The sequence below is a fragment of the Genypterus blacodes genome, unplaced genomic scaffold (assembly GCF_046128005.1).
Source record: "Genypterus blacodes isolate CSIRO-AG114 ecotype Tasmania unplaced genomic scaffold, CSIRO-AGI_Gbla_v1 ptg000008l_1, whole genome shotgun sequence".
NCBI lineage: Eukaryota > Metazoa > Chordata > Actinopteri > Ophidiiformes > Ophidiidae > Genypterus > Genypterus blacodes.
Genome location: NW_027466822.1, coordinates 3,557,006 through 3,582,227, shown reverse-complemented (window position 1 = coordinate 3,582,227; position 25,222 = coordinate 3,557,006). Strand labels below are relative to the sequence as shown.

At 42.4% G+C, this 25,222-nt stretch overlaps 1 protein-coding gene across 5 annotated transcripts; it reads right to left on the bottom strand.

Moving 5' to 3' along the window:
- Positions 1-41: 41 nt before the first annotated feature.
- ankrd44 (ankyrin repeat domain 44) lies at positions 42-23,188 on the bottom strand. Of its 5 annotated transcripts, none has more exons than XM_076156509.1 (28): positions 22,674-23,188; positions 16,799-16,882; positions 15,688-15,766; positions 15,192-15,262; positions 14,297-14,494; positions 13,727-13,814; positions 12,763-12,905; positions 12,344-12,556; positions 11,853-11,931; positions 11,604-11,718; positions 11,279-11,361; positions 10,612-10,720; positions 10,423-10,491; positions 9,634-9,774; positions 9,216-9,281; positions 8,247-8,358; positions 7,994-8,065; positions 6,821-7,022; positions 6,132-6,219; positions 5,849-5,966; positions 5,012-5,234; positions 4,812-4,899; positions 4,321-4,404; positions 4,085-4,230; positions 3,906-3,988; positions 3,734-3,816; positions 3,523-3,614; positions 42-2,803 (listed from the first exon to the last, which is right to left on the bottom strand). In XM_076156509.1, the coding sequence occupies exons 1-28, from the start codon at positions 22,698-22,700 to the stop codon at positions 2,544-2,546; spliced, it is 3,216 nt and encodes a 1,071-aa protein (XP_076012624.1). In that variant the 5' UTR covers positions 22,701-23,188; the 3' UTR covers positions 42-2,543. The 5 variants fall into 5 exon arrangements, with proteins under 5 accessions (XP_076012624.1, XP_076012615.1, XP_076012632.1 ...); XM_076156500.1 differs by having other exon boundaries at positions 14,297-14,497; positions 22,674-23,187; XM_076156517.1 differs by having other exon boundaries at positions 10,612-10,675; positions 14,297-14,497; positions 22,674-23,187.
- Between the last annotated feature and the right edge of the window lie 2,034 nt (positions 23,189-25,222).

Genomic DNA, 25,222 nt, shown 5'->3' with positions numbered 1-25,222 from the left:
ACTTAATTACTCCGAAGGTCCTACACACCACTGCAGATTAATGAGGTTGATTCTTCCATTTTATTTAAAGCGAATTAACAAAAAGACAAACAGCACAACAGAAAACTAAACAGTTTTTATATTTGTACAGTTTCTATAAAACAAAGCTGACAAAGCCTCAGCTTTTCATACTGCATCCGGAACTGGTATGAAAATCATCAGACAAATGAGCACAGCGATTGTCAGGACTGGTGAAGCTCATTTTCTCATCAGTTAATACTTACACACACATTTCAATCTCTTAGCAGACGGTAGAGACAAAGATGGCAAACAAAGACGAGGTCTGTGCTCATCAGGCTTCACGCTCATATCCATCTGTTCCATATCTAATAAACTTTGAAATATTCATTCTCAAGAAATGAAACAAATATTTATATTTTCATTGTTGGAAAAAAAAGATGTGTTCACAACAATTCTATATACAAAAGCAGTTCAAGTTCATTATCAAATATTACAGTTATGCACACACACACACACACACACACACACACACACACACACGCACCCAACATGAAAGTAAAACACATGTGATGCCACTTCAGCACCGTCTACAGAAATGGGGCCAGTGTTTAAATCAGAAACGTTTAAAAAAAAATTTCCTCTCAGTGATTGAAATGATGTCACTGATGTTTAAGTGTTTCCAAAGTTTGATTGGATAACACTGCACCTGATAGTCTTTCTTAATAACTCAAAAGTGTGATCAAACATTGGGATGAATTGGAACAACAATGTGGACAATGTTCAGGATGGATTATCCTGCCAGATTATTTTTTGAAACACTGGCCCCTGGTTGGCAGAATGGCTCCCTCCGATCAGTCTACCTTGACCTCTCACTTTATAATCAAAATGTTCAATTGAAAACACTTTCTGAACAAAAGAAATTCAAATGAATGGATGTTTAACAAGGCACTGACAGGTTTGAGACAGTGGCACATAGCTGGTAGACAAACAGGAAGGAGAAACCTTTTAAGTCAAGGCCCTGTGCTATTTTACATTGAAGTGCAGGCAGTATTTGTACCATCATGTAATAATCCATAAGAAATGTGACAATTATTATTTCAGGAGACGCCCCCTAGTGACCTAAAAGAGTTCGTCATTTATTCAAAACTGTGGTTGATTTCTCTTTTGTATTGCTGCCCACGGTCAGATTTAAGATCAAACACTTAACAGGTCATCGATGGGACGATGAAGCAGTGCAGCGGGACGTTCTAGGCTTTAACGTCAAAAGTAGAAATTCAATTGTATCTGTTCCCTGTGTCCGTTACATCCTGGTCAATATTTGAAAGATCAAGAGTCGTACATTGGCTGCTCGTTTCACATTAGAAATCTAAGTAAAAAAAAAAGTCAAATCCAAACTTGTGCTTCAGTTAAGTGAACTAACACTAAGTGCTACGTGTGTGTTCCCCCCCACACAATAAGGGCGCTTCAGTACGTGCTTTTTATGTGTGGAGGTCAAATATTTGGTACATTAACGACCCAGAAACAATCAAATGAATGAGTTAATTTTGCCTAATTTATGATTCATTTGTACAAACAGTTATAAATGGCTTCTTTTTTCTCTATAAAGTCTTTGAGGCTCAAGGTCAAGTACCGAGGTCTGTGAGAATTGAAGCACCTGTGAGGACAAAGCCCGACCGTGTGTGGGCCATCTTCCTCTTTCTGTTGATGCTTCTCCAGAATAAATAGTGATGTTGTGTAATGTCTCATCTGATTTCCTCAGTGTTTTCACTCAAATTTGACCGATGAGATTCAGTTAATCCTCCCTACACGGCTGATAGAAACTGTCTTTTTTTTTTTGCTTTATTCTAAATACTAACTGGAATTTAACTATGAACCTGGATGGAACATATTCGCATGTTCAGTTAGCATGTTATGATTCTAGCATTTAGCGTTAGCGCTGCTTCAAGGCTTTGACTATTGGCTGTTTATATGCAAGTATGCTCATGTTTGGTCCTGCGTGTAACTTTTACTTCAGTCAACCTCAGCTAAAAGCCTGAGTTTACTTACACAAATTTGAGCAATCGTCTCAAATATGTAAGTCAAGCAACTCTTCCAAAAAAAACAAAAACAAATAAAAAAAAAGTCATTTTATACTTGAGTATCAATGGAAGCACTGGAGCACCCGAGCAGCCTTAGCGCTAGCATACTTACATGGATCCTTGTTGTGTTTTTCTTACCATGCGAAAGTTATCATGTCAAAGTATGTACAGTTACCACATACCAGCTGTACTGTACTCAACTAAAGTACTGCACAAAGAAAAACTGATCTTTGTGAAAAGTCGTGTTAATCTGTACCTTCATGTTATGCTACGTAACGTTAGCATATTAGGTTTTTTAAACTGGGTCTGATGGGAGTTTGGTCTCTGGTCATTTGGCCTTTTTTAAAGTCATGATACTGGATTCAAAGTGAGAATTCCTCTTCTCTCTGTAGCTCATTTCATGGAAATCTACACGCACAGCTAAAAAGTAAGGAGGTGCACACTTGGAGGTAGGCGGTCAGAGAGTCAGAAGGTTTCCGAGTCCTCAGAATCGTTCTCTGTGGTTCCTTCGCTGGAGGGTCCAGATGGGTTCCTAATGCTGCGTAGGCCTTGAGCGCCGACACCTGTGCCTTTACCCGCCCGGTGAGGCGGCTGCCTCAGCAGGGAGCCTGGGGAGGGGGCCCCGGAGCTGCAAGGGGAGCAGAAAGGCATCGTGGTAGCCAAAATGAGAGCCAGACAGTCGGCAACCTCTTTGCTGGGAGCACAAGCCAGAGCAGGAGTCAGACCTGAAGCAGAGAGAGAGAGGAGGACGGACGACACCCGAAAAATGGAGGAAAGAGGAGGACGGAAAGAGGGGGAAAGGGCAAGACATGGACACAGTGGAAGTGGGGGGAAGCAAAGCAGAAGACAAGGGGGGGACGTGGGGGGAGACAAAGCAGGGACGGAGCAGCTTTCCATTAGTCTTGAGCCAGCGAACACACCGATGCAAACACAGACACGAGGGTACACAGAGAACACAGGAACAACTGCGACATCACCACTCAACTAATCAAGAAAATGCAACAAAGCAACAGTTTGATCCGTCGCCCCAAAGCTCAGCTTCCAAGACATTCCACATACATTTTCACTTCATTCAAACGTGGACGTGACTTGGTGAAGGCAAGTAGGCCACAGTCACAGATTGATACGACGCCACACTTCACCGGTTATACATCAAGCATTGCTTAATCAGAGGCTGAGCACAGTCCACCTGTCGAGGATCTGCAAAGGTGGGACACTCCAATTATGACATTTAGATGCCCTTAAACTAAGACGTAATTTATTACTTCCTCATAAAAAAGAGCTTGAAGGGGCGGAGCCGGGGATGAAGGTGGGTCGAGTGCGTCCCCTGATATGTGATGGATCTGGACTGACAGGATCAGCTGAGATGTTGCTAATGCTGCTCACAACCGACACTCGAAACAAAACCAGGATGTGTGTGGCAGCCATCTTGGAGTTAACCTACCGTTCTCGTCAACCGTTTGGACGCTGGCTCCTCGGGACAGCAACTCCTGGACCGCCTGCTTCAGGCCGCTGCGAGCAGCCAGGTGGAGAGGACTGAGAGACAGACATAAGGATTTCAGAGGGAATGTCATATAATCACCTTCCTTTTATGTTCTGGCCCTCTTCCTGCTGGGCTTAAACATAGTGGATCTCGTAATGTTGTGTAAACGTACGTTTGCAGCGCTGCATTTGTGGCATTAATGAGTGCAGGATCAGAGAGCGTCTGCAGGATCAACAACACACAGTCCTCATTTCCCTGGAGCAGAAAGAAGCTGGGTTAGTTTGAGCCAAGAGGATTGAAGAAGACAGTTCAGATCCCCCCCCTCACGCTGGTTGACTACTTACATTACTGCAAGCCAGGTGCAAAGCGGTGTTGCCGTCTTTGTCTCTAAAAGCCAGATTGGCTTTGGCGCTGGTCAACAGCACCTCTGAGGGACAAGACAGAGTTAGAACTGTGAACACAAATAGCTTATACATTAAATCAGATACACAGAAGGAGAGAGGTATAGCAGCATCGTATGTACCAAGAGCCCCGAGCCCGCCCTTCTCCGCCACCATCATCAGTGCAGTGCGCCCTGACTGATCTACAGCGTCAACAGGTGCGACGTGGGAAAGGAGTAACTGGACGCAGTCAATGTGACCGGAGAAGGCTGCTGCATGGAGAGGAGTCCTTAAGAGGAAGAGGGAAGAGGAAGAGAGCAACAGAAATAAATCCACATGATCCACGATGGAGGCTTGGTGCTGTGTTCAGGGGTCTCACCTGTCCTTGGAGTCCTTGCAGCTAACTATGTCTGATCCCATCGCCTCCAGTAGAAGTGACGCACAAGGCTCGTGGTCGTTCACCCTGACAGGTTGAACACAAACACACTGAAGGCCTCATCATCTCGTGCTGGAGTCATGGTGGCTCAATGAAACGTTTCACCTCTGTCAACCCTTTACACCTGAACATTAACTGGCAGTCTGGATATGGTTTACCATTTTCTGACTCTAATATAGCATCAAATAATGTCGTCGTTTGCTATGATGTCATTTGATTCAGCGTTAACCCATTTTTCAAATATTTGACTAACTGAACTTGACTGTATGATAAAGAGTGACTTCCAACGTCACTTTGGAGGAAAATTAGAATACACATTAATAAGGGTTGCTTCTCTTTGCACCAGGAAACTTTTGAATGCAGAAAATTTGAGTGAGCGTCGGTGAAAATGTGTAAAACAATGATAAGGTTTATAGAAGCTGTGTGTCACTTACACAGCACAATGCAGAGGAGTGAATGCATTCCCATCAATACAGCGACAACCCTTCTGCTCCAATAGCACCTCCACACACCCCTCATGACCTACACACACACACGTACACAGAGAAGGAAAGACCACCGGTTTCTAAGGAAACTACACCACTCACAACCTTTACAGACGACTACAGCGTTGCCTGGAGCAGGAAGTACTAACCATAGTAGCAGGCCCAATGCAGGGGTGTGTATCCTCTATGGTCTCGTAGCGGGGGCAGGGAGGGGGGCTCGGAGCAGGCGATGCTCAGCAAATCGCTCAGCCAGGAGGCGTGGCCTCGCGCTGCAGCAATGTGGATGGGCGTACGACCCTGCAAGTCACCGAGCAGAACCGAGGCTTCCTGCTCCAGAAGACACTGGATGCACTCCTCCTGACCACACAGCAGCTGCAGGGGAACAACGTGGGTTTGTTTAGTTTACGATACACTCTGAAGATTAATGCAATGACATCAACAACTTTTCCTTTTTAGAAAAATGCACCAACAAAACTCTGTTCTAATTCTGTGAACGTTAACAGGACATTTACTGAAAGGATTCCTTGCTTTTAAGCATTTTTAAAAAAAATCATGATCTTAGGTTATTTGTCTCTACAAAACACAAAAAATAAGAAAAAAGGAAAACAATAAGTGAGTCAAACAATGTAAACTGACAAATTCATCAACTAAATGTAGACTTGTGTGAGGAGATGAGTATACAGAATCTATCTATGGAAAACAAAGACATTATGATCGGTGGCTTTTCGAGTGGTAACATAAACTGACCACAACTGGAAAACACAGAAAATACAGAAGACAGCCATTGAACACCGTCCCAGACAAAAGGGATGCTGGACATTCAATATTATGATCATGTTTACCATTGTTAACATTACCAGCACAACTTCATAGAGCCTTCGGTTGGTGCTTGGTGCTTTTATAGGGTTAAAGACATTTTTGCAGACACAAATCTACCGTACTTATAATATCTGCATGTGTAATGATATTTGTAATACTGGCCTTACTCCAAGGTGCAGAGCAGTGAGGCCGTGCTGATCGGCCTTGTTGACATTAGCGTCCCTCTCTAGCATTAGCGACACAACGTCAACGTGACCTCCTGCCACAGCCAGCATCAGAGGAGTCCTGTGAGGAAGTGAGGATGAGACAGTTCAACCAAAAAAGGCGCAAAGCACTGAGAAAGAGTCCGTAAAAGAGAAAGCAGGTCTAAAACCGCTTTAAAAGGACCTGCTTTAAGAGGATGGAGAACAAACAGCAAATGGACAACCGACAAAAAGAGATCTCACTTACTGTCCCTGAGAGTCGGCAGCATCAACCAGGACTGCACTGTCTGATTCATCCAGCAGAAGCCGCACACATGTTGTATGCCCATTCATCACTGGGGGAAGAGACGGGCTTATTGTTCCATTCATATCTTTTTTTGACAGCCTCTTCCAAATCATCTTTAAGCGGTCCATATCTGATACCTATTTACTTACAGGGTTAAACCTGAAACAACCTGTATGTGCAAACCAGGGATTAGTTTTTTGAGAGAGAGGGAAGAAAACCCTGCAATGGAAGCAAAAGAGAACTGCTGCTTTCTGAAGCATCTTTGAAGTTCTGCAATGATGTAACTACATTGGAAAACAATTGATCAAATCAGACTCGACGCAATGAAAATCTAATGAGTGATGCGAGGACTTCCAGATGAAGTCTTCCTGCCTATCGTATAAATGAGGTCATGTGGTTACAATTAAAAAAGAATACAACAAAACCAAACAGGAAACATAGAGCCTAGATAGTGAGTGACGCTACACACTATACAGAGCTCGGACATCTAGAGAGGAAGAGGAAAAAGTGTGAGAATTATAATGGCGACTCTGACCGATTCTTAACTAACCTTCAGTAGAGGATTGTGAGTGTGACAGAAAGAATATAAACACAAAAGCAAAGATAAATAGAGAGTTTGATTGCAGTTTTTCTGTGGCTGTCACCCCCACCTGCCAAATGGACCGGGGTGCGTCCGTACTGGGCGTCGGTGGTGTGAGGCGACGCCCCCTGGCTGAGGAGAGTGTGAACGCAGTCAGTGTGACCGCGGAGGGCAGCCAAAGCCAAGGCCGTCCTTCCGGCCTCGTCTCCTTGGTCCACCTCCCTGTCCCCCTGCAGCAGCACCTCCAGAGCCTGGGCGTGGCCGTGGTATGCCTGCAGAAAGAACACACACACACACACATATATATATCATACAGATTTTAATGGCAGCGGTCTTGAAGAGGCCAAACAGGAAGACAGCTGTAGTGGCTTTTGCATCGGGTGCTTTTCATTTCATGTTACAACTATAACTGGAGAGCTGGAGTAGTTTCTGATGGAAGGGTTGCCAAGAAAAGGTAAGAACTAGAGTAAACTAGAGCTTAAAGAACAGAAATTCAGAGAAGATTGTGAAAAAACATAAACTAACTACACACTCACGCCATATGTTGTATTGTTGTACTTTTGTTAGGCTCTTATTTTTTATCTTAATGCCCTTTTTCGCTTTGCACTATCCACTTTGCTGTTGTAACATGGAGAGAGAGAGAGAGAGAGAGAGAGAGAGAGAGAGAGAGAAGCAGAGAAAAATGTGCAATAATAATATTAATTTCCTTTGTAAGGTTTTGAAGAGGTTTCACAATATTAAGATGGTCTGCATGGAGGCACTTGAAAATGTGGAGGCTTCTGAGTTCTGGTCTAGACATAGCTTTTCTTCTTCTGAGATAATTCTGTAACTCCATCATGCTACCTACAATTGCTATAGTTGGGTTGAGCTTGTAGCATTTATTCCCAGTTACTTTTTAAATAGAGTGAATTGTGTTTCAGTATTAACAAGTACAGTCATTGTTTTGTTTCCTATTTGCAAGCAGAATGTGATTATTGATACGACCTAGCTGAAGATCGACCTACATTCAATGAGCGTGGCAGAAATGGAGGTAATTCCAAAGTACTGAACTGAAGAAGCCTTTAGGATGAGAGGTGAAACATCTTCAAGCCTTTAGCAGCAAGTCCAGTTGCCTAAGATTCACTTTCCTTGGATTCCAAAGTGTACATGACGACTTTGTCACTACGCAGATGTCAACCTACTTTGTGTGTGTGTGTGTGTGTGTGTGTGTGTGTGTGTGTGTGTGTGTGTGTACACAACTCACAGCAAGGTGCAGCGGGCTCCTGGCGTAAAGGGTCTTGGGGTCCCGTTGGTGACTCTCATCTCTGTCCAGCAGCTGCACAACACACACAAGTGATTGAGCTTCAAATCATGGCAGAGCAGAGCACTGAGCATCATAATAATAATCATCTGGAGTCACTATTCCACAATGCGACCCTTCTCTCTATGTAACTAGCAACTTTCCAACACGGGTGAATGTGTGGTGTGTGAGTGGAAGTGTGTATGTGTAAACTGACCAGCTCCAGACAATGCCTGTGTCCGTAGGCTGCAGCGTAGTGGACAGGACTGTAGCCCTGTTTGTCTTTCAGAGAAGCAGTAGCTTCACTCTGCAGCAGGAACTCCAAACATCTGGAAAAAGACACAACTCCATTGTAATTGAACACCACATACACACACTCCTCGAGGGCATGTCTAATGTCAGTTTAGTGGAGACAAGATTTGGAGTGCCTGTGGAAAAATACGTGGCAAGTCCAACTGCATCAGATTCAGCAGCTTGAGTGGGAGTATCTCTGTGTGTTTGTTGCTCTCAGTTTATTGTGCTGCTCCTGTGTTTAGACAGTGTGTTTGTCTGCACAGCACAGCACAAGCTTGTAGGGAACAATACCATGGCCTGTATAGGTTAGATACCGACAGAAACACACAAAGAGCATAGGTGGTTGTATTTTGTCTCTAAGGGAGATCTACTCAACCATTACCTTTTCATTAACACTGTCACAGAGCTATTAAACTCTCATCTACAAACACAAGTGACAGAGACTTTTCTATAGACTCCAGTTCACTTGGAGAGTTTATTCAACAGCAAAGGCCAAAGGTCCTCTGATTGTCTTTGTTTGCCAACATTATATTTGCCACATAAACCTTTACTGTCATTGGCGCGAAATTAGATGTGTACAAATATTTATGCTAGTAATTGTGTAGCAGTATTGTACAAATCATTTTTAGTCAATCAATGTTCAGTTGCCATAGATATGATCCCTGGCAAAGATCTAGATCAGTGTCTGGACCAAATGTCATCAACTCTTCGCTCACAGGAGTTTCACAAAAACTCTCCCTCAGATGTTTCTAGCATAACAATACCAACTCTGTCAAAAAACCTGAACATTAGAAGCTTTGCAAAGGTAGGATGCAGGACTGGTGCGTTGGATTGTACACACTAATAAGCTGGTTTGCTGTGTATCTTCATGTACGGTTCACTGCAGACTCACAGTGCAGCCTCTTTCTCCCTCTCAGCCTGAACTCCTTCACTCTCCGGCTCCAAAGCCACACGGCGCCTGAGGAGGGACAGGACAGGGGGAGGAAGGGAGAAGGGAGGACCAAAACATCATCAAGACACAAACAAAAACCTCTTTCTCCAGATGGTTGCTCCTAATGGTAACAACTTCAAATGGCACCAACTCCAAGTGGACACTGTGTGAAGCCAGACAGAACCACCACTAGCATTACATGGCCTTGATTTAACCTCTGGCTTTTGTTTTATACATTTATACATTAACTAATAAAGAAATCAATAGATAAGTTGTGATAAGTGATGATTAAAACAGTCCTCAGATGCAGGCCAAAATAAGAAGTATATAAGAAGAGGAATGAATGAGTATGGGTTGATTTGTAGCATGTGTCACTCACCTCCTGTCCAGATCTGAGGCCGCGGCATGGTGCAGGGCAGAGCGCCCCCACTGGTCAGTGGCATTGATGGCGGTGCCACAAGCCACCAGAGTCTGCAGACACTGGTAGTGACGGCTAGCAGCTGCATAGTGGAGGGGAGTCCTTGGAAATAACAGAGAAGAAAGGAAATATGGATTAACACTCCACCAGACACACGCACACACAATGCAATGCAAAGTACTAATGTAAAAATGCTGAGGGAAATATTTTTAGAACCAACAGACCAACAATGGTTTCTATACATCTTTCTTCACAAGATTACATCTGGATGGCAACGTGATGGAGTGAATTGAACAAGTGAAAACAACAACACCTCACTCATTTCAAAAAGTTTTGCCCACATTTATTTGGATAGTACTTTGTTGTTGGAAAGCGAAATGTAGTGTTGCTTGTGGCCTTGATGCTGCAAGTAACATTGGTAAGCTGTAGGTGAGGTGAAGAGTGTACAAATTCTTCCTGTTTCTATGTCCACATGTCCACATGTCCACATGTCCACATGTCCACATGTTCTATGGGTTTCCCCACACTTGTTTCCAGGTCTGAGATACTCTCATATTGACTTGAATATAATATTAACATATTTTCAAAGCCTGGAAAACTAATTTAAATTTTCCATCACTTTTCCAGGATTTCCATGATCGTAGGAATTGTGCATTCAATACTTTGATCACCACTTGATCAAGATATTCAACAGACAGCAAAGCCCCACTGGGCCACATCAGGCTACCAGAGCAGAACACACATTCTTACCTGCCACAGTTGTCCCTCCTGTTGTGGTCTCCGCCACTATTGAGGAGCAACTTGACACACTCCACATTACTGCATAAACAGAAAGTGGAGGGGGGGTATGAGAAATATAAACGACGTATCCACTCAAACACTCAAAAGCACAACATTCAGTGCTCCATCTTAGCATTTCTAAGCTTTTCTAAGGCTCACCCTCCGGCAGCAGCAGCATGCAGGCACGTCCTCCCGAGGCTGTCCGGAGTGTCAATCTGGAAGCCTGCAGACAGGACCGAGTCGTTACACATTATGCTAAACCTCCGACCTGATGAGGGCAGGGACAGCCGGACAAAACACAACAGCAGCCACAGGGAGAAGGGAAATGGGCGGGGCAAGAGGAGGCGGTAGAGAATAAAGGAAAAGTTAGGGGAGAGCGCACAATGCTAGACATGCATATAGCAAACACAAACATAGTTGTGTGCATACATACGCTAAGTTTTACAGACACCTACCGACCTACGGACATGTTTGGGCTTCATCCAACAAATATGGTAATTTATGGTAATCGTCTTTCAAAGCTCGCCTGTTTGCATTCAGTTATCTAAAATGGGAGTTGAGACTTGCTTTAAATGGGTACCACAAAAACGTAGTACTTTATAAAAATGAAAGATCATTCATGGAGCAAGGAGCACAGGCGTTCATGGTGTAACAACCGCCTACTGAGATACAACAACCAGCCAGTCAGCATCCAGATAACCAGACGTGTTGCGAGTTGAAGCAAGGTCTAAATGCAAGTACGGTCATCAAATGTCATATCAGGATACGTTATATATCCTGATATGATTTTATTGTAATGTATGGTGTAAAAGGGGTCTCTGTATACCTGATGACAGAAGCTTCCGGCAGCAGTCCGAGTGGGCGTTCAAGGCTGCCAGGTGGAGAGGGAACATGCCATGGACTCCTCGCCTTTGAGAAATGATGCAAAAAGACAGAACTAATAAACTACTAATCTTAGCTCTGGAAATTTGTGATGGATATGTTCAACCATTTCATTTACTTCATCAACATTTTATACACTAAACAATACATCAAAAATAATTTGTAGATTGTAGACATAATGTCTTCCGTGTCAGTGAATTAACTTTGATATACTGTATATTTTGTTTTCATAGTTGAATAGTTTTATCAACAGGTGAATAAATCCAAACCTTGTGCAGTCTGCTCCACTGGTGATGAGTGTGTTGATGAGAAGTTCATGACCGTAGCGGGCAGCAATGTGCAGAGGGGTGTTGCCATCCTTGTCCACACTATCGATCTCCCCACCTAGAAAATAAAAAACTTAGACTGACTGTCTACCAAGTGGAAATCTAGGAGGAACTCCAAGACTGGCCACTGGAGTGGAACTCCGAGAGGTCCGGAAAAACAAGACAAACCAAAAAACCCACAAAAGGTCTCACCGTTCTGGATGAGGGTCTGGGAGCGAGTGAATCGTCCATGAACAGCTGTCATGTGAAGGGGACTCTTTCCATCTCGACTCTGAAATCAGTGTGAGGAGAGAAACATCAGATACCAGAGTGGTTGTTGCATTACTAATTCAATCTCACATGGAAAGCAATAATCATCTTGAGCCATTTAAATCTGGGTTCTGCCCTAAACACACTTGTATGTTTCCTAACAACTTCAGTCTGTGTCATTCTTGACCATTTTCTGTTTTGCATCTCACATCAACAACATATCCCAGATTGCCTTCTTCCACCTCTGTAATATCACCCGACTTCTTCCTCACCACCCCAATTCTGTCCTGCATAATCTAGGTAGTGATCCCATGTCAATGCAAGGTGCAAATGGAGGCCTTTGTCCACAATATGTTGACCACATTGCTTTTGATTACTTTGATAAACAAGACTTAAAAGTCTATAGGCACACAACAGCGATTCAGCCAGTTTACCTGTACGTTGACATCGGCCCCATTGTTGACCAGGAATTCCAGACAGAGCGCTCCGTGTGTGGAGGCGGCAGCAAAGTGCAGTGGGGTGAAGCCCTTGTTGTTGGGCTGGCTGACGTTGGCACCATAGTCGATCAGTTCGCTGACGACTGCATCCTGACCATTAAAACAGGCCAAATGGAGTGCTGTGTTCCCAAACGCATTGGACTCATCGATCTGCAGTCGCACAGAGAAAACAATAATGTTATAGTCAAGGAAAAGTGTCTTGTCGGCATTTCGCTTAATCAAGAATGACGGAGATTTGGCTTCTATGCATGTTGGTCATTGTACATTCAATATGTGGCATTTTATTGGGTTAACAGAAAGGTTGCTACAGCATATTGACGATTTGTGAGTGGAACCAAATGTGTGTGTGTACTGACCTCCACAGCCAAGTTAAGCAGGTGTTTAACCACTGCTATCTGCCCACTAGAGGCCGCTGTGTGAAGGGGAGTGTATCCACGTTTGTCTTTACAGCTGATCTCTGCTCCCTGATTCACCAACAGACACACAACGTCCAAATGACCTGCATAGGACAGAGCAGCACCCAAAGAGAAGAGAAGAAGAAAAATGAAGACAGAGCTGTTATATGGTATATATGAGATGTTGATGGAGTTGAGAGTATTCTTGTGTTCTATGGAGCAAAGGCTCAGTGTAGAGTTGATCAAAACTGCACTTCTCCATATTCACACTCACTTGAGGCCCTCTCAGGTGTCTAATGTGTGTGGGGCAGCATTCCCCTATAAATGGGAGTGTCTGCAGCTATCCACAATTCAGACCTGGAACATAAGTCAATTTTCCTGCTCATTCATACACACTAAACTGGCCGCCAGACTCTAAATGGAGAGCTCAGATTAAAGTGATCATATTATCAATTCAATATTCAATATTAAATATCACTTTCCCTACACAATAGGATACTAAGTTCATTTGTTTATTATGTTGTTTTTACAAATCCACTAGTCCAGTTGTTCCCAAAGTGGGGGGCGTGCAGAGGTATTGCATGACAAGCAGAAATGCTGTTACAAGTAAAAGTTACACAGTATTACACAGTTAGACTTTAAATAATTCCACTGTTAAGGTGATTTGTTACTTTATTATTTATTTATTTATTTTTTATATAAGATTTTCTTATCTCCAAAAGGGGGCTCTGCAGAAAAAGTTAGGGAACCACTCGTCAAATTTCCCAGGATTTGGGAAGATTAAGGGCAGGTGCTTGTTTTTAAAGGGAAGGACTGGATAAATAGGAGAACCTTGTTCCCAGAAAACTGACACCAGCTAATCCAAGAAAGTTGAGAGCCTATCAGCTGGCTTGTAGGAAATGACATCATGTGTGATATTCTTTACCCATGAATGCTGCCCAGTGAAGTGCCCGGCCATCCTTCTTATCAAAGGCATTGATGTTGGCTCCCTTTGCAAGGAGGAGGTTTACCATCTGACAGAGAGAGAGAGAGAGAGAGAGAGAGAGAGAGAGAGAGAGAGAGAGAGAGAGAGAGAGAGAGAGAGAGAGAGAGAGAGAGAGAGAGAGAGAGAGAGGGCTATGGTCTTTAACGGCATTGAAAGTACTGATGGTCACTTGGTCAGCTGTTGTGGAAACACTATCAAGTAGAAATAAAAAAGGATACATTCCTTCTATTTTTGGATGTCTGAGCCTTCTGTCGTTGTTAAACTCAGATTATGCCTATGTATGAATATAGTACAGTATAATACAATCCAATATAATATATGTTAAGACATTGAGATTATAAACTTCACCAACAGCACAGCAACACCCACCTGTTTCCTCAAACAAAGCTTTGATCCAAAATAGCACAAGGGTTTGTCAAACTGTATTGCAGCCAGGATCCAATTAAAGTGATTATACTAAGAACACACACTTGTGACCGTGACTGGGTAAGTATAGTCTTTCTGCAATACCTCTGTGTGTCCGTTAAGGGCAGCATGGTGCAGGGCGGTGCGTCCACCCCGGTCTGATACGTTGACACTACTCAGCAGGGGAATGATCACCTCAGCACATCGCAGTGCGTTGTTAGCAGCAGCTACATGCAGGGGCGTCTGCCAGTTCTTGTCCCGTGCGTTCACGTCAGCTGAGTGACGGATCAACACGCGCACAGCCTCCTGAGGGAAAGTGTGTGTGTATAGATAAATAACTTACTTATACAGAACTCACGCAAAACATCCTTGAAGTAGCGAGCAGGAAAAAACTGCTTTCTATTTTAACATGACAGGCAATTGATCCAGGCCAATTCATGCAGATTAAAATAAGTACAAAGGGAGGTTAATACTGATAGGAAACCATATATAACTATTTAAAGTGGAAAGATAAATGTGAAACCTAAGACACAAATTCACAGATTCAGCCTTGTAGTGTAACTGTAGAAATGTAATACCTAACCCTTTTAATACCTTAACATGCTATTGATACTCATAAGTATTAGTATTAGACATTATTTAGAGACAGAATTGTCCCCATCTACACACATTCTTACATTACAGAATGTTCCATTAAATTCATAATTTTATGGAAGGCCTGGATTTATAGAAACATTGGTCCCAGGGAAAATCAGCTTCCAGCCATGTTGAATTAGCAGTTTAGTGTGATTAACCTGATAAATTGCTTTGACCCACTTTATGTTGCTAACAAAAACAAAGCTGCTTTATATTGATTGAGAATATAATGTAAGAATCCCAAGAGAGGCTCTGTTTTCAGATAAATGCAATGAGATGTGTCAGTCTGTGTCACTGATGATCTTACATCATATCAACTTGTGAGTCTGTGTGTGTGTGTGTGTGTGTGTCTGTGCGTATTCACCTCACTCCGGGACGCCACAGAGCGATGTAGAGGAGTGAGCCACATATTATCTTTGGCATTGACCCGTGCTCCTGCCAAGATAGGAGAGCCAAGAGGAACAGGGGAAAAAATTTAAATAAGACACTGATGAAGAAAAACTCCAGCTCTACCAAGCACACTGTGATGTCAAGATTAAGTTAAAAAGATTAAAAAGAACAGTTTTTCACAAGAGGAAGCTTCATTTTCACCAACATGGATTCAGGACTTTTTACATAAAAAACTATTTATTTCAGTACATGGTTTAAAAACAACATTTAACTCTATTTAAGAAAATCCAAGTCCTCAAAACCATATTCTCCTTCTCTGTTAAGAGCTGGGAAAACCTCAATGTTGGAGGTATATGAAAAGAAGGCGAAGGGGTGTCAGCACAGGACAGACATGCTGAGGAGGTGGATGAGGGAGAGGAGTAGCTGCTAAGAGAGGTTTCTAGAATGGGAAATAGAGGGAGGAATTGTACCTGAGAGGATGAGGACCTCAGTGATCTCAGCATCGCCCAGAAAGGCTGCTGCATGGAGCGGGGTCCGCTTCTCTGCATCCTGAGAATGGAATTTAGTTTGAGATAAAGATCATTTTAGTCATTACTACATTCTGATTATTTTGATTTCCACTCTTCACTGATACTGATTGCTTGACATATTGGGAAAATAGGTTGGTGATATTGTTAGTTAGGATGAAATCTCATAGAAATCAGACATAAAGGTGCAGATACCCACAGACAAAGTTGGCAACTCTATACCCAATGTCCAAGTTTGGCTAACAACAACAAAGTAGCTTGATATACACTGGACCTAGAAGTATGTAGAAGTGGAACTTGGCCTCAGTAAATACACATACTTACAGTTACAGATCCACATGTCATGGGGTCCCTATTTTACAATTGCGCTATACTCTGTACTGTGGTTTGAACTTGGTGTTTCCCTGAGTAGCTTGCTTGCCTGTTCACTCACACAGACACACTTACATACTGTATACCCTGATTACTCCAGGCGTCCATGTAGGGCTGGAACCTACTGCTTAAGGAACACATTATGCTGATAATCAAGAACAAATTGAGTTGGGAGTGTTCTTTGTTGGCATTTGGACTGATTAACTTGACCAACAATTTACGTAGAGGTATGTAGAGGTCATAAATATTGGCTCTCTTGGTTGGAAGTACTTGTTGTAACCGCCAGGGTGAAGAAATTCCAATACTCTAGTGAATATGCCTAATAATTGAATATCTATGCAACAGTTTTGCCAGAATATTCCAATACATGTTCTGGAAGACCAACAAATTCTCTTACATACATACATACACTCATGTGAGGTGAGTGACAACAAAAGCACACGTAAAATGGACAATGACAGTGACAATGACATGAGGTTGTCCTATAACAGCCAACAAAAGAGACAAAATACCAGAGTGAGGAGAATAGGACAATAGTGAGAGAGGAAGAAGCAGATTCTGAGCCGATACGCGGGTGAAGAAATGATGCATTTGTAGTTGTTTGTGTTAAAGCTAGGTATACTCTGCAAGATGACCCTATACGCAATGTGCATTACATAAATTGGCAGAGTTGTGGCCTCACCAGAGTGTTGATGTCCTCAGACTTGTAGATGAGCATGCGGATCTCTTCAGCGTCTCCACTGAAAATAGCCTGGATGAGCAGAGGCTGGGGGGAGAGGGAAAGACAGAAAGAAACTCAATCAAATGGAAAAAATGAAAACATGTAACACACACACACACACACACACACACACACACACACACACACACACACACACACACACACACACACACACACACACACACACACACACACACACACACACACACACACACACACACACACACACACACACACACACACACACTAGTACAGATGTGGATCACTTTAAGCAGTCACTACATTTATCAAAACCAGAGCAAAATGAGGGCAAGTGAGGGCATATTTCCTGGATATTGTATAACAGTAAAAAGGGTATAGCAAAGGCCTCGGTGGTTTGGAGTAGTTGTTGCTTGCACGCACGTGCGTGCGGGAGATAGAGAGTAACGGCTTTGTTTACAAAAGTTGTAGCAGAGGGAACTGTTGGCTACGTCAGTCTGTGCATAAAAATGTTCTTTATCACCAACACAACTATGTTTACTGCCTGTGCTGAGATATAAAGAAAGCCTTCCCGACAGGAACATTTGAGGCAATACAGAGTAGAAAGGTAATCATAAAAGCTCATAGTTCCACTAAAGCAAAACAAGCTTAGACAAAATGTGTCTTCTAATAACAATGTTCAATTCAACTTCATTATTTATTATTATTTATATAGCTCCAAATCTCAACAAAGGTTATCTTCAGGCACTTTACGAGACACACAGAGAAGCACAGCAACAACAATAATAGTGTTGTTAACGATAGTGTTGTTAACGAAGTGTAACTATGTCTAGTGATATTAATAGTAATAGCTGAGTAGCTGCCCAGTTGAGAAGGGTCTTCATCTCTACAAGACAGGCTTCCACAACAACCTGTGAGAGCAGCATAACTAGGGCCTGGTCCAAGGCAAGCCTGGCCTGGCCCTAACTATAAGCTTTATCAAAAAGGAAAGTTCTAAATGCATAGAGGGTGAGACAAGAGAGGAGCCTGATAACTGAACACTAGTGGCTTGGGGAGAGAAACAGTTATAATAATGTTTTTCTGAATCTCTCCCTGTATTCATTCCTTTTTGCTTGCTGCCTCCGCATCCTCTCGCTAACACAGTAGTTGTTACACCTCTGTGCTTTTTATTGTACAGCACTTCTATTAATAAGCCCCCACCCAAGCAGATACTTTAGTCTACCAGATCCAGATCCTTACACAAATCCAAAATATTACTGGAGAAATAGGCTGCATGATGCAATGATAAAAAACAAAACAATTCTGGCTGCCCTTGGATCTGAATGTCTTTCCTCGGACACCCCTACTTTCTTTCCAGGATAAGCAACATGAGGTAAATACAGCATACAGGTACACATACATAATGCAGACACAGACTACCTATCATCAAAAACCAGCATCCAACAGGAAGTGCTCTCATGCTACCATAACAACACAAAGTAAAAGGCACCCAATGCTGACATTACACTCAGACTGGGCATAAATCAAATGAGCTCTAATCCTCCTATCCATCTGTAAACATAAACAAGACATTGCTTTGAGTTCATCTCTATGAAACTAAACCCTTTACACGTGTGGGTTATTCCAGGTCTAAACCAGGATATCAAGTTTGTCTTATCATTAAAAATCTATAGACTGTAAATACAATTGAAATAGAGCAGCACAGACATTTATACATTTTGGCAGCAGGTTAGACGTGGTGCTGATGAATCAGATCGTGCAGAGGCCACGCTTGGCTTCCTGTGTGTTTCTGCACCTCATGCCTCACTTCCTCTTGCACAGTATCTCCTTCTCAGAAACTCCAATGAGCAGAACCACAAAGGATGGCTTTCACTTCTGCTTTACTAACGGTGCACACACGCAAGTAATTACAAACAAACTAAATAAAGACCACTTCTTCATGCACTGAGCCTTGAACTGTAATTGGGTGTACTGCCACATCATCCTATTTCAAAGTAATGATGCTGTACATTTGCACCTTTAGATCTGGGCCTGCTTGGTTTATTGAAAAAGGGGTTTATTGTACACTAGTGAAGACATCCTCTTCTTCTGGACCTTGATTGATAACATTGGTGGTCTTTGACTGGATGTATTTGTAGGGTGATGGCAGTAGTTGATGCACGCCTGAGCAGAGATTTGTATGCATCAGGTCTTGTATCATAATCTGGTTGTGGACTGAATTGCATCTGTTTGTAGGAATTATAAGCCTGAATGTTTTTAGGCTTCACTTTTGACAACAGGCATGAATGGCACATAATGTAAAAGTATGTGGAAATGTGTATCAACTCTTCCTTGACCCCCCCATCTGTGAGGTTTTGTCTAAATCTGACCATTACATTTTGAGGTTTCCTGCCGGAAAACAAACACACACCACAATCATTCATGCACTGCAGCTCCCAGTGTTGTCTGGATGCAGTTCCACGCATTCTTACCTTGAGCAATAATTCAATGCACCAAAGAAAGCAGGAAGCAGTACCAACATTACAGAATACTGTTGCTGGCGGATGAAAGGAGAGAGCACGGTGCTCATGTTGGTCATAGGATCAATTCTACTATCTTCCCCAGTGATCCCTTCTGACAGTGTGGTTTATTCCAGTGTGTCCAAATATTGCATCAGCTGATCAAGCGGGAATCAAGCATTATCAGTGTTATACAAAAAGAAGCTACAGCCTGCAGAGAGTGAACGAGGCCCCCAAATGGTCAGGAGGGCTGTGACTTTAAACAAGCAGCTAACATTTGGCAGCATTCTTTCAAGTGCCCAGCATGCACTCACACAAACACATTCTTGCAGGCATGCACACACACACACACGCAGGACACAGTGCTAGTGTCTGTGATTACCATGGGGACCTGATCGTTGGAGCATTGAGAATAAAAAAGGGAAGGAGAGAGTGTGTGTCATGTGTGTGTGCGTGCGCGCATTGCCTTCAAAACCATAAATGAGACATCCCCTCAAACACATCCGCTATTGTCAACGCACGCACACTTTCTCATTCCTAAATTTCTAAATATTTCTCATTAACCTTAAAGGCAAGGCTGGACAAGTAATGTGACTTATTGCATTACTGACATTATGAAACCTGACAGGAAACACTCATTCACTCAAGTAATAAGAATAGTTTTACATATCAACGTAAAAGTAAATATACCAAAACATGTTTTAAGTTCTACTAAACAATCTGTGACCCAAACATAAAAAAGGTCATTTCAAAAATCATTTCAACCTGCTGTATTTCTGAATTTAGCTCAAATGTACAGTACATTGTGAATAGGGGTTTAAGGCAGAACAGATTTCCTTCAAACCTGGTTTCAACAAGCAGTGTTACAAAATCATCCAATCCTATCACGGTTGCTCTCAGCGGAACAGATTCAGACTCCCATCCCCCCCCAATGACAACACAGACAAGCTCATTTCCCCTTCTACTGTGTCTTCCTCTCTCTTTTTCTTATCCTCTACAAACGTCCTCCATCAGATAAGCACTGGTGTCATCCTATCAACAGGCAGCAAACACACAAACCCTGTCATGCTCTGAGCTTAAAAACACACCAACATACTTAATGTCCTTCTGTGGTTGTTTCCTTTGATGACTAAGCTGACAGGCCACTAATCAGCTCATCTCCTTCCCCTAAAAGTGCAACTCGTAGGTGCATCTGTCAGCCCTGTAATTGAAGTTTTTGACTTTTCCTTGTAGTTTTCAAACCTGTTCACTTCATGTGACAGTGGGATGGACTTGCCTATGTTGCTGTTTAGACATATCCACTACAAGTGCAAGTGTTTGGCCGTTTTTACACGTTTCATTTTCCATGAATGGCCAACAGGGCTTTTTGAAATGGGGCAAGAAGGACACAGTACCTCATTTGGTATCATTTGGAGAGTAGAAGTGATGGCTGTATTTTTGCGGATATTGCAGATTAGATAGAAACTTTAATGAAAATAAGAATTTGAAAATGTCCCCTTTAATAGCCATGCCCACATTTGGATCTAAACGTACTCCCTTGGTTCTGACAGTTAAGTTTCCTCCAAATTTTGAAATAAAAGAGCAGAATATTACCATGCTATTCTAAATTTCTGCTCCAAAGAACAACGTGAATGAATGATAAAATGATGAAGCATGGCTTATTTCAAATTGTGCTTCAAAGGAGACAGTGATCTTGTCCTTACAGAATAAAATGAACTAAATTATGCAACCTAGTATATAGCTGATGTTTCCGTTCTGTTTGCCTCAATAAAAAGGCAGAGATCAGATACAGTGGATGAACCCAAATAACTTGCTGTTGAAATGACATCGGTGTAGGAAGCAGGAGACCGGATGTACACTTGGTACTATATTAGGTAAAGAGTAGAGGGAAATACTTGGTGACCTTAGCAGACTGTCACATGAGCCACTGTTGGTGAGCACATGAAAAAAGATCTTTGTGATATGACTGTCAAGGCACAGTGCAAGCTTAACTGTCTGTGAACCAAATCATTTGTAGTTATCAGGCCTCATCAACGTGTTGATAACAGGAAGTCCCACATTTCCAGTTACGTAAAAATAGATTAGAAAAAGGAAGAACTGCATTCTACCTCCCCACTCCTTCAAGTTGATACAGAACAGATATGTCTGAACGCTGCATCAGACGAGGCATTTCTAATAACACAGCACATGCTCTGGCTTACATTCTAAATCTGGACTTGTCTTCCGAATATTTGGTGTGTATAATACTGTGACTAACAAAGGAAACAGCTAATGAGAGCAAACACATCGGGATTCTATCAACACACGGTCTTTCACTTCTTGTGTGATGAAATGTAAACTAACATGTCATGTCAGTCTGGGCGTCTTGTAGGCGAAGATCGTGTAGTGGCAGTAGCTCAGTAGGGGACTCAGCTTGGGAACTGGAGGGTCTCGGGTTCGAGTCCCTGTATGAGTCCCAGAGTGCCTGTATGGACCGTAAAGGCGTCAGTTTGCCTCCAGGGGACTGCCGAGGCACCAAACCCCAAACTGCCCCAGCCTGCGCTGACCCCTCTGTAATGTGTGTGTTGTGATATGTAAGAGGGGCAGGCAAGACAAATTTCAGATGATGTGTTTTGACCCAATAAAGTTTCCTCTTCTTCTAGAGTGGCCATGTTTAACCCTTCCCCCATGTCCAAGATGTAGCAAAGACCCTCGGCAGAAATATATATTTAGGTCATAGACAATTCCAATGATGGATGTACTTGTCTCTTGTAGTTTGCTGTGGTTAGGAGTCCTAATGGAGCATGGTCTATACTAGCCTGGTAGGTATGTATGTATGCATCTATCTGTTCAAATCAATAAACCTTTTTACAGTGTAGACATTCTGACTTCTCAAACAAGTTGAAACTAATGACATTACTGATGACTGCATTCCATTTAGCTCAGTCAGGATTCATTATGGCTCTCTTAAGACACCTAAACGGAACAGGGCCATAGTTAATGTCCTAAATTACACCTGTTCCTGCTATGAAAAGTATAAAAAAATATATAGCTCCAGTGAAAACGTTAATGACAACTACTCATGAGCAGCTGAGGGAATGCTAGCTAGCCAGAACAGAACAGGAAGTGTGTGAGCAGTGACCCCATTCAACACACAGCGATGTGTTTAGCTCATAAAAACAGAAGCAAATCTAAAACGCAGGAATTTGGTTTTCTCTGTTGTGTTTTTGTGCGCTACCATAAACCAAACATCAACAAGACACCCCCCGCGATAGCCGGTACTTACATTACGACCAAACTGAAACGAATGGTGCGAAAAACACCGCGTTGGCCGTTTCATTCAATTGTCAGATTGAGCTAACAGTAGTTAGCAGCTTTACCTGCTCGGCCAGTTTGAGAACAGCCATCTCTGTGTCGAGTCGCGCTGCTCATCCACTCTCTCCAGCCGGAACGATACAGCAATCTCCGCTCTGCAGCCCCAGCCTTCCGGTGTTCCTGCGGGGTTTCAAGCCACTCGACACTGCGGCTCCGCTCAGCGTTCCTTTCTAGCAGGCAATCTGGCGGCTGCTGGTGATGAAGGCCAGGGCGGATAGCAGTCGGGCCATCAACCCGCTCCACTGACGCTATCTGCGGCAACGCTTGTGAACCGAGTCGGCCGCTCGGAGTCGGTGAGAGGCGAGCAGGCGGGAAAGGCTTGTCCCACCGATGTAAATAATCCACATTTATGATGGCTACTGCACGGAGTCGTCTCTCCAAGTCATACACAACACTGTCTCCCTGCTCCCCGGGACTGCAGAGTCACAAGCCCCTCGGATGGCGATGGCCAAGCTGCGCTCCACCGAACAGTGATGACAGGAAGTTGGTGCTGCTGTCCTGATGCAGGAGAGGAGGAGAGCCTCGAGCATCAACAACCACCCTCACTACTGCCACCCAGTGGACACAGAGATGCACTACAGCCTAAACTCATGAAAAGTGGCACACAAACAGACTAGAGTCTGAAGTAATTTTGCACCTTAACTCTGAAATAAATCTATCCATATATCTATCTGTCCGTCTTTTTGTCAGTCTATATATTTAGATAGAGTTACATTGAGATGTAAAGCCCTAAAAGAAATTAAGCCCACTCAATCAAATATATTTCATTTTACATCACTTGCTCACCATAGTTTCCTTGTTGTGGAAAATGCAGCACTAAAAGTTTGAATCAGGATTAGATTATTTTTAAATCCTGTCTAAACTAAAGTTGACACAATTTTACAAAATGTAGACATTCTTGTTTGGCTTGCATGTTCTGACTTCTGCCATTTAAAATAGAGCACAACGAGAAAAAAGAGCACATTCTCAAGACCAATTTATTTGCATTGTCACAGGGAGCAAAATGCAAAAAAACACAATTAAAAACTGCATTTAAACCCTAGCGCATATTGATATATTTGAAAAGATAAACCACATTTATGAAGGGGAATATGAACAAGTGAACCAAATGAGCCACAATCAAGATACAAGGCCATGACATAAAGTGACGAGAAACAAAATGGGAGATAATTCCAAAATAAAACAGGAAATAAACACATAGAAACCCAGGATCATGACAAGTAGTGGTCATGTCGTTTAAGCCATCAAATCACCATGTCATAGGTCAAGGAGAAGTAGGAGAAGGGAGTCCCATCTCAGCAGTAAGGGCTTGATCCCAGTGATTCCTTGTGAAATCCACATATTCAACAAAGTGCACTGTAGATAAAATACTGCAGGCAAATCACAGCAATACAGTTAACAGAGATATACCCCATGAGAACATGTGACCTGGGTCAGATTAGCCATTGATCAACCAAATGTGGATGTGGGGAATAAATTGTCCTAAACCTCAACTCTCTAAGCATGTAGGTACAACATTCTATTAACTACATAGATACATACATACATAAACACAGACATTTTCCTTGGTGTTTCAATTAACTTATCTCTTCTATTGTTTCACATATCAACAACAGACATATAGTTATCATTATATTACTCGATCCAAAGCATGGATGACGTCTCCCCGGGAAATCTCTGTGAGCACTGAGGATCTTAAGTGAAAGAGTGGGGAAAAAGTGATTTTTTTTTCATGGTGTATATAATGTACATCACATTTGCTCTAGCTTCTTTCCGCTACTTCACCACACAACGTCACATTTTATCTGTGAAACATTTAAAAGTCATAAGACTACACAGCCATGAATAAGAAATCTAGGCTATGCATGTTGCTCAATGGATTTATTATGCACCAAATGCAGTATGTCTTTATACTTAAAGCCCTCAGGCTAAATTCAACCATTTGATGTGAGAGATGAGTTCCTTAACCAGGTCAACCTGCCAGCAACAACAGCTTTGTCATGACATGGCTCTTTCTCAACATACCAATATACATTAACCGCTTATGAACTGTACAGCATCTTGGTGAAATATAAAGGAGGGGGAAAAGTTTTACAGTGCATAATCTTTCATGTCAATATGCTTCATCAACCGTTAGGAATTAACATAATTTAAATTATGTTATTAATATTACTAATATTATAACAGTGGCTACATACTGAACCTACTGGTTGATGCAGGTCAACCTCTTCTCATTTCTCTCACAGGGCCGATCATGTATTATTAGATCATATATTATTGACCTTACTAATAATTGTAACGTTATTCCACCACAAACTTTTGCATTGGCAAACAGGGTGACTGTGATGAAATAATAGGTATATGATTTGACACAGCCACCACCCTTTCCTCAAATATAAGATTGTGAAGATTTGACAATACCTGGACAGAACAATCTTAATGTGTTAGTTAATGCCATGTTGCTCGTTGGCATTAAGTAATCAACTGGAGAAAGGGAAAAAGATGATGTCCAGAACAAAGGAAAGCCAGAATTAAGGATAGTAAAAGTTTTCTG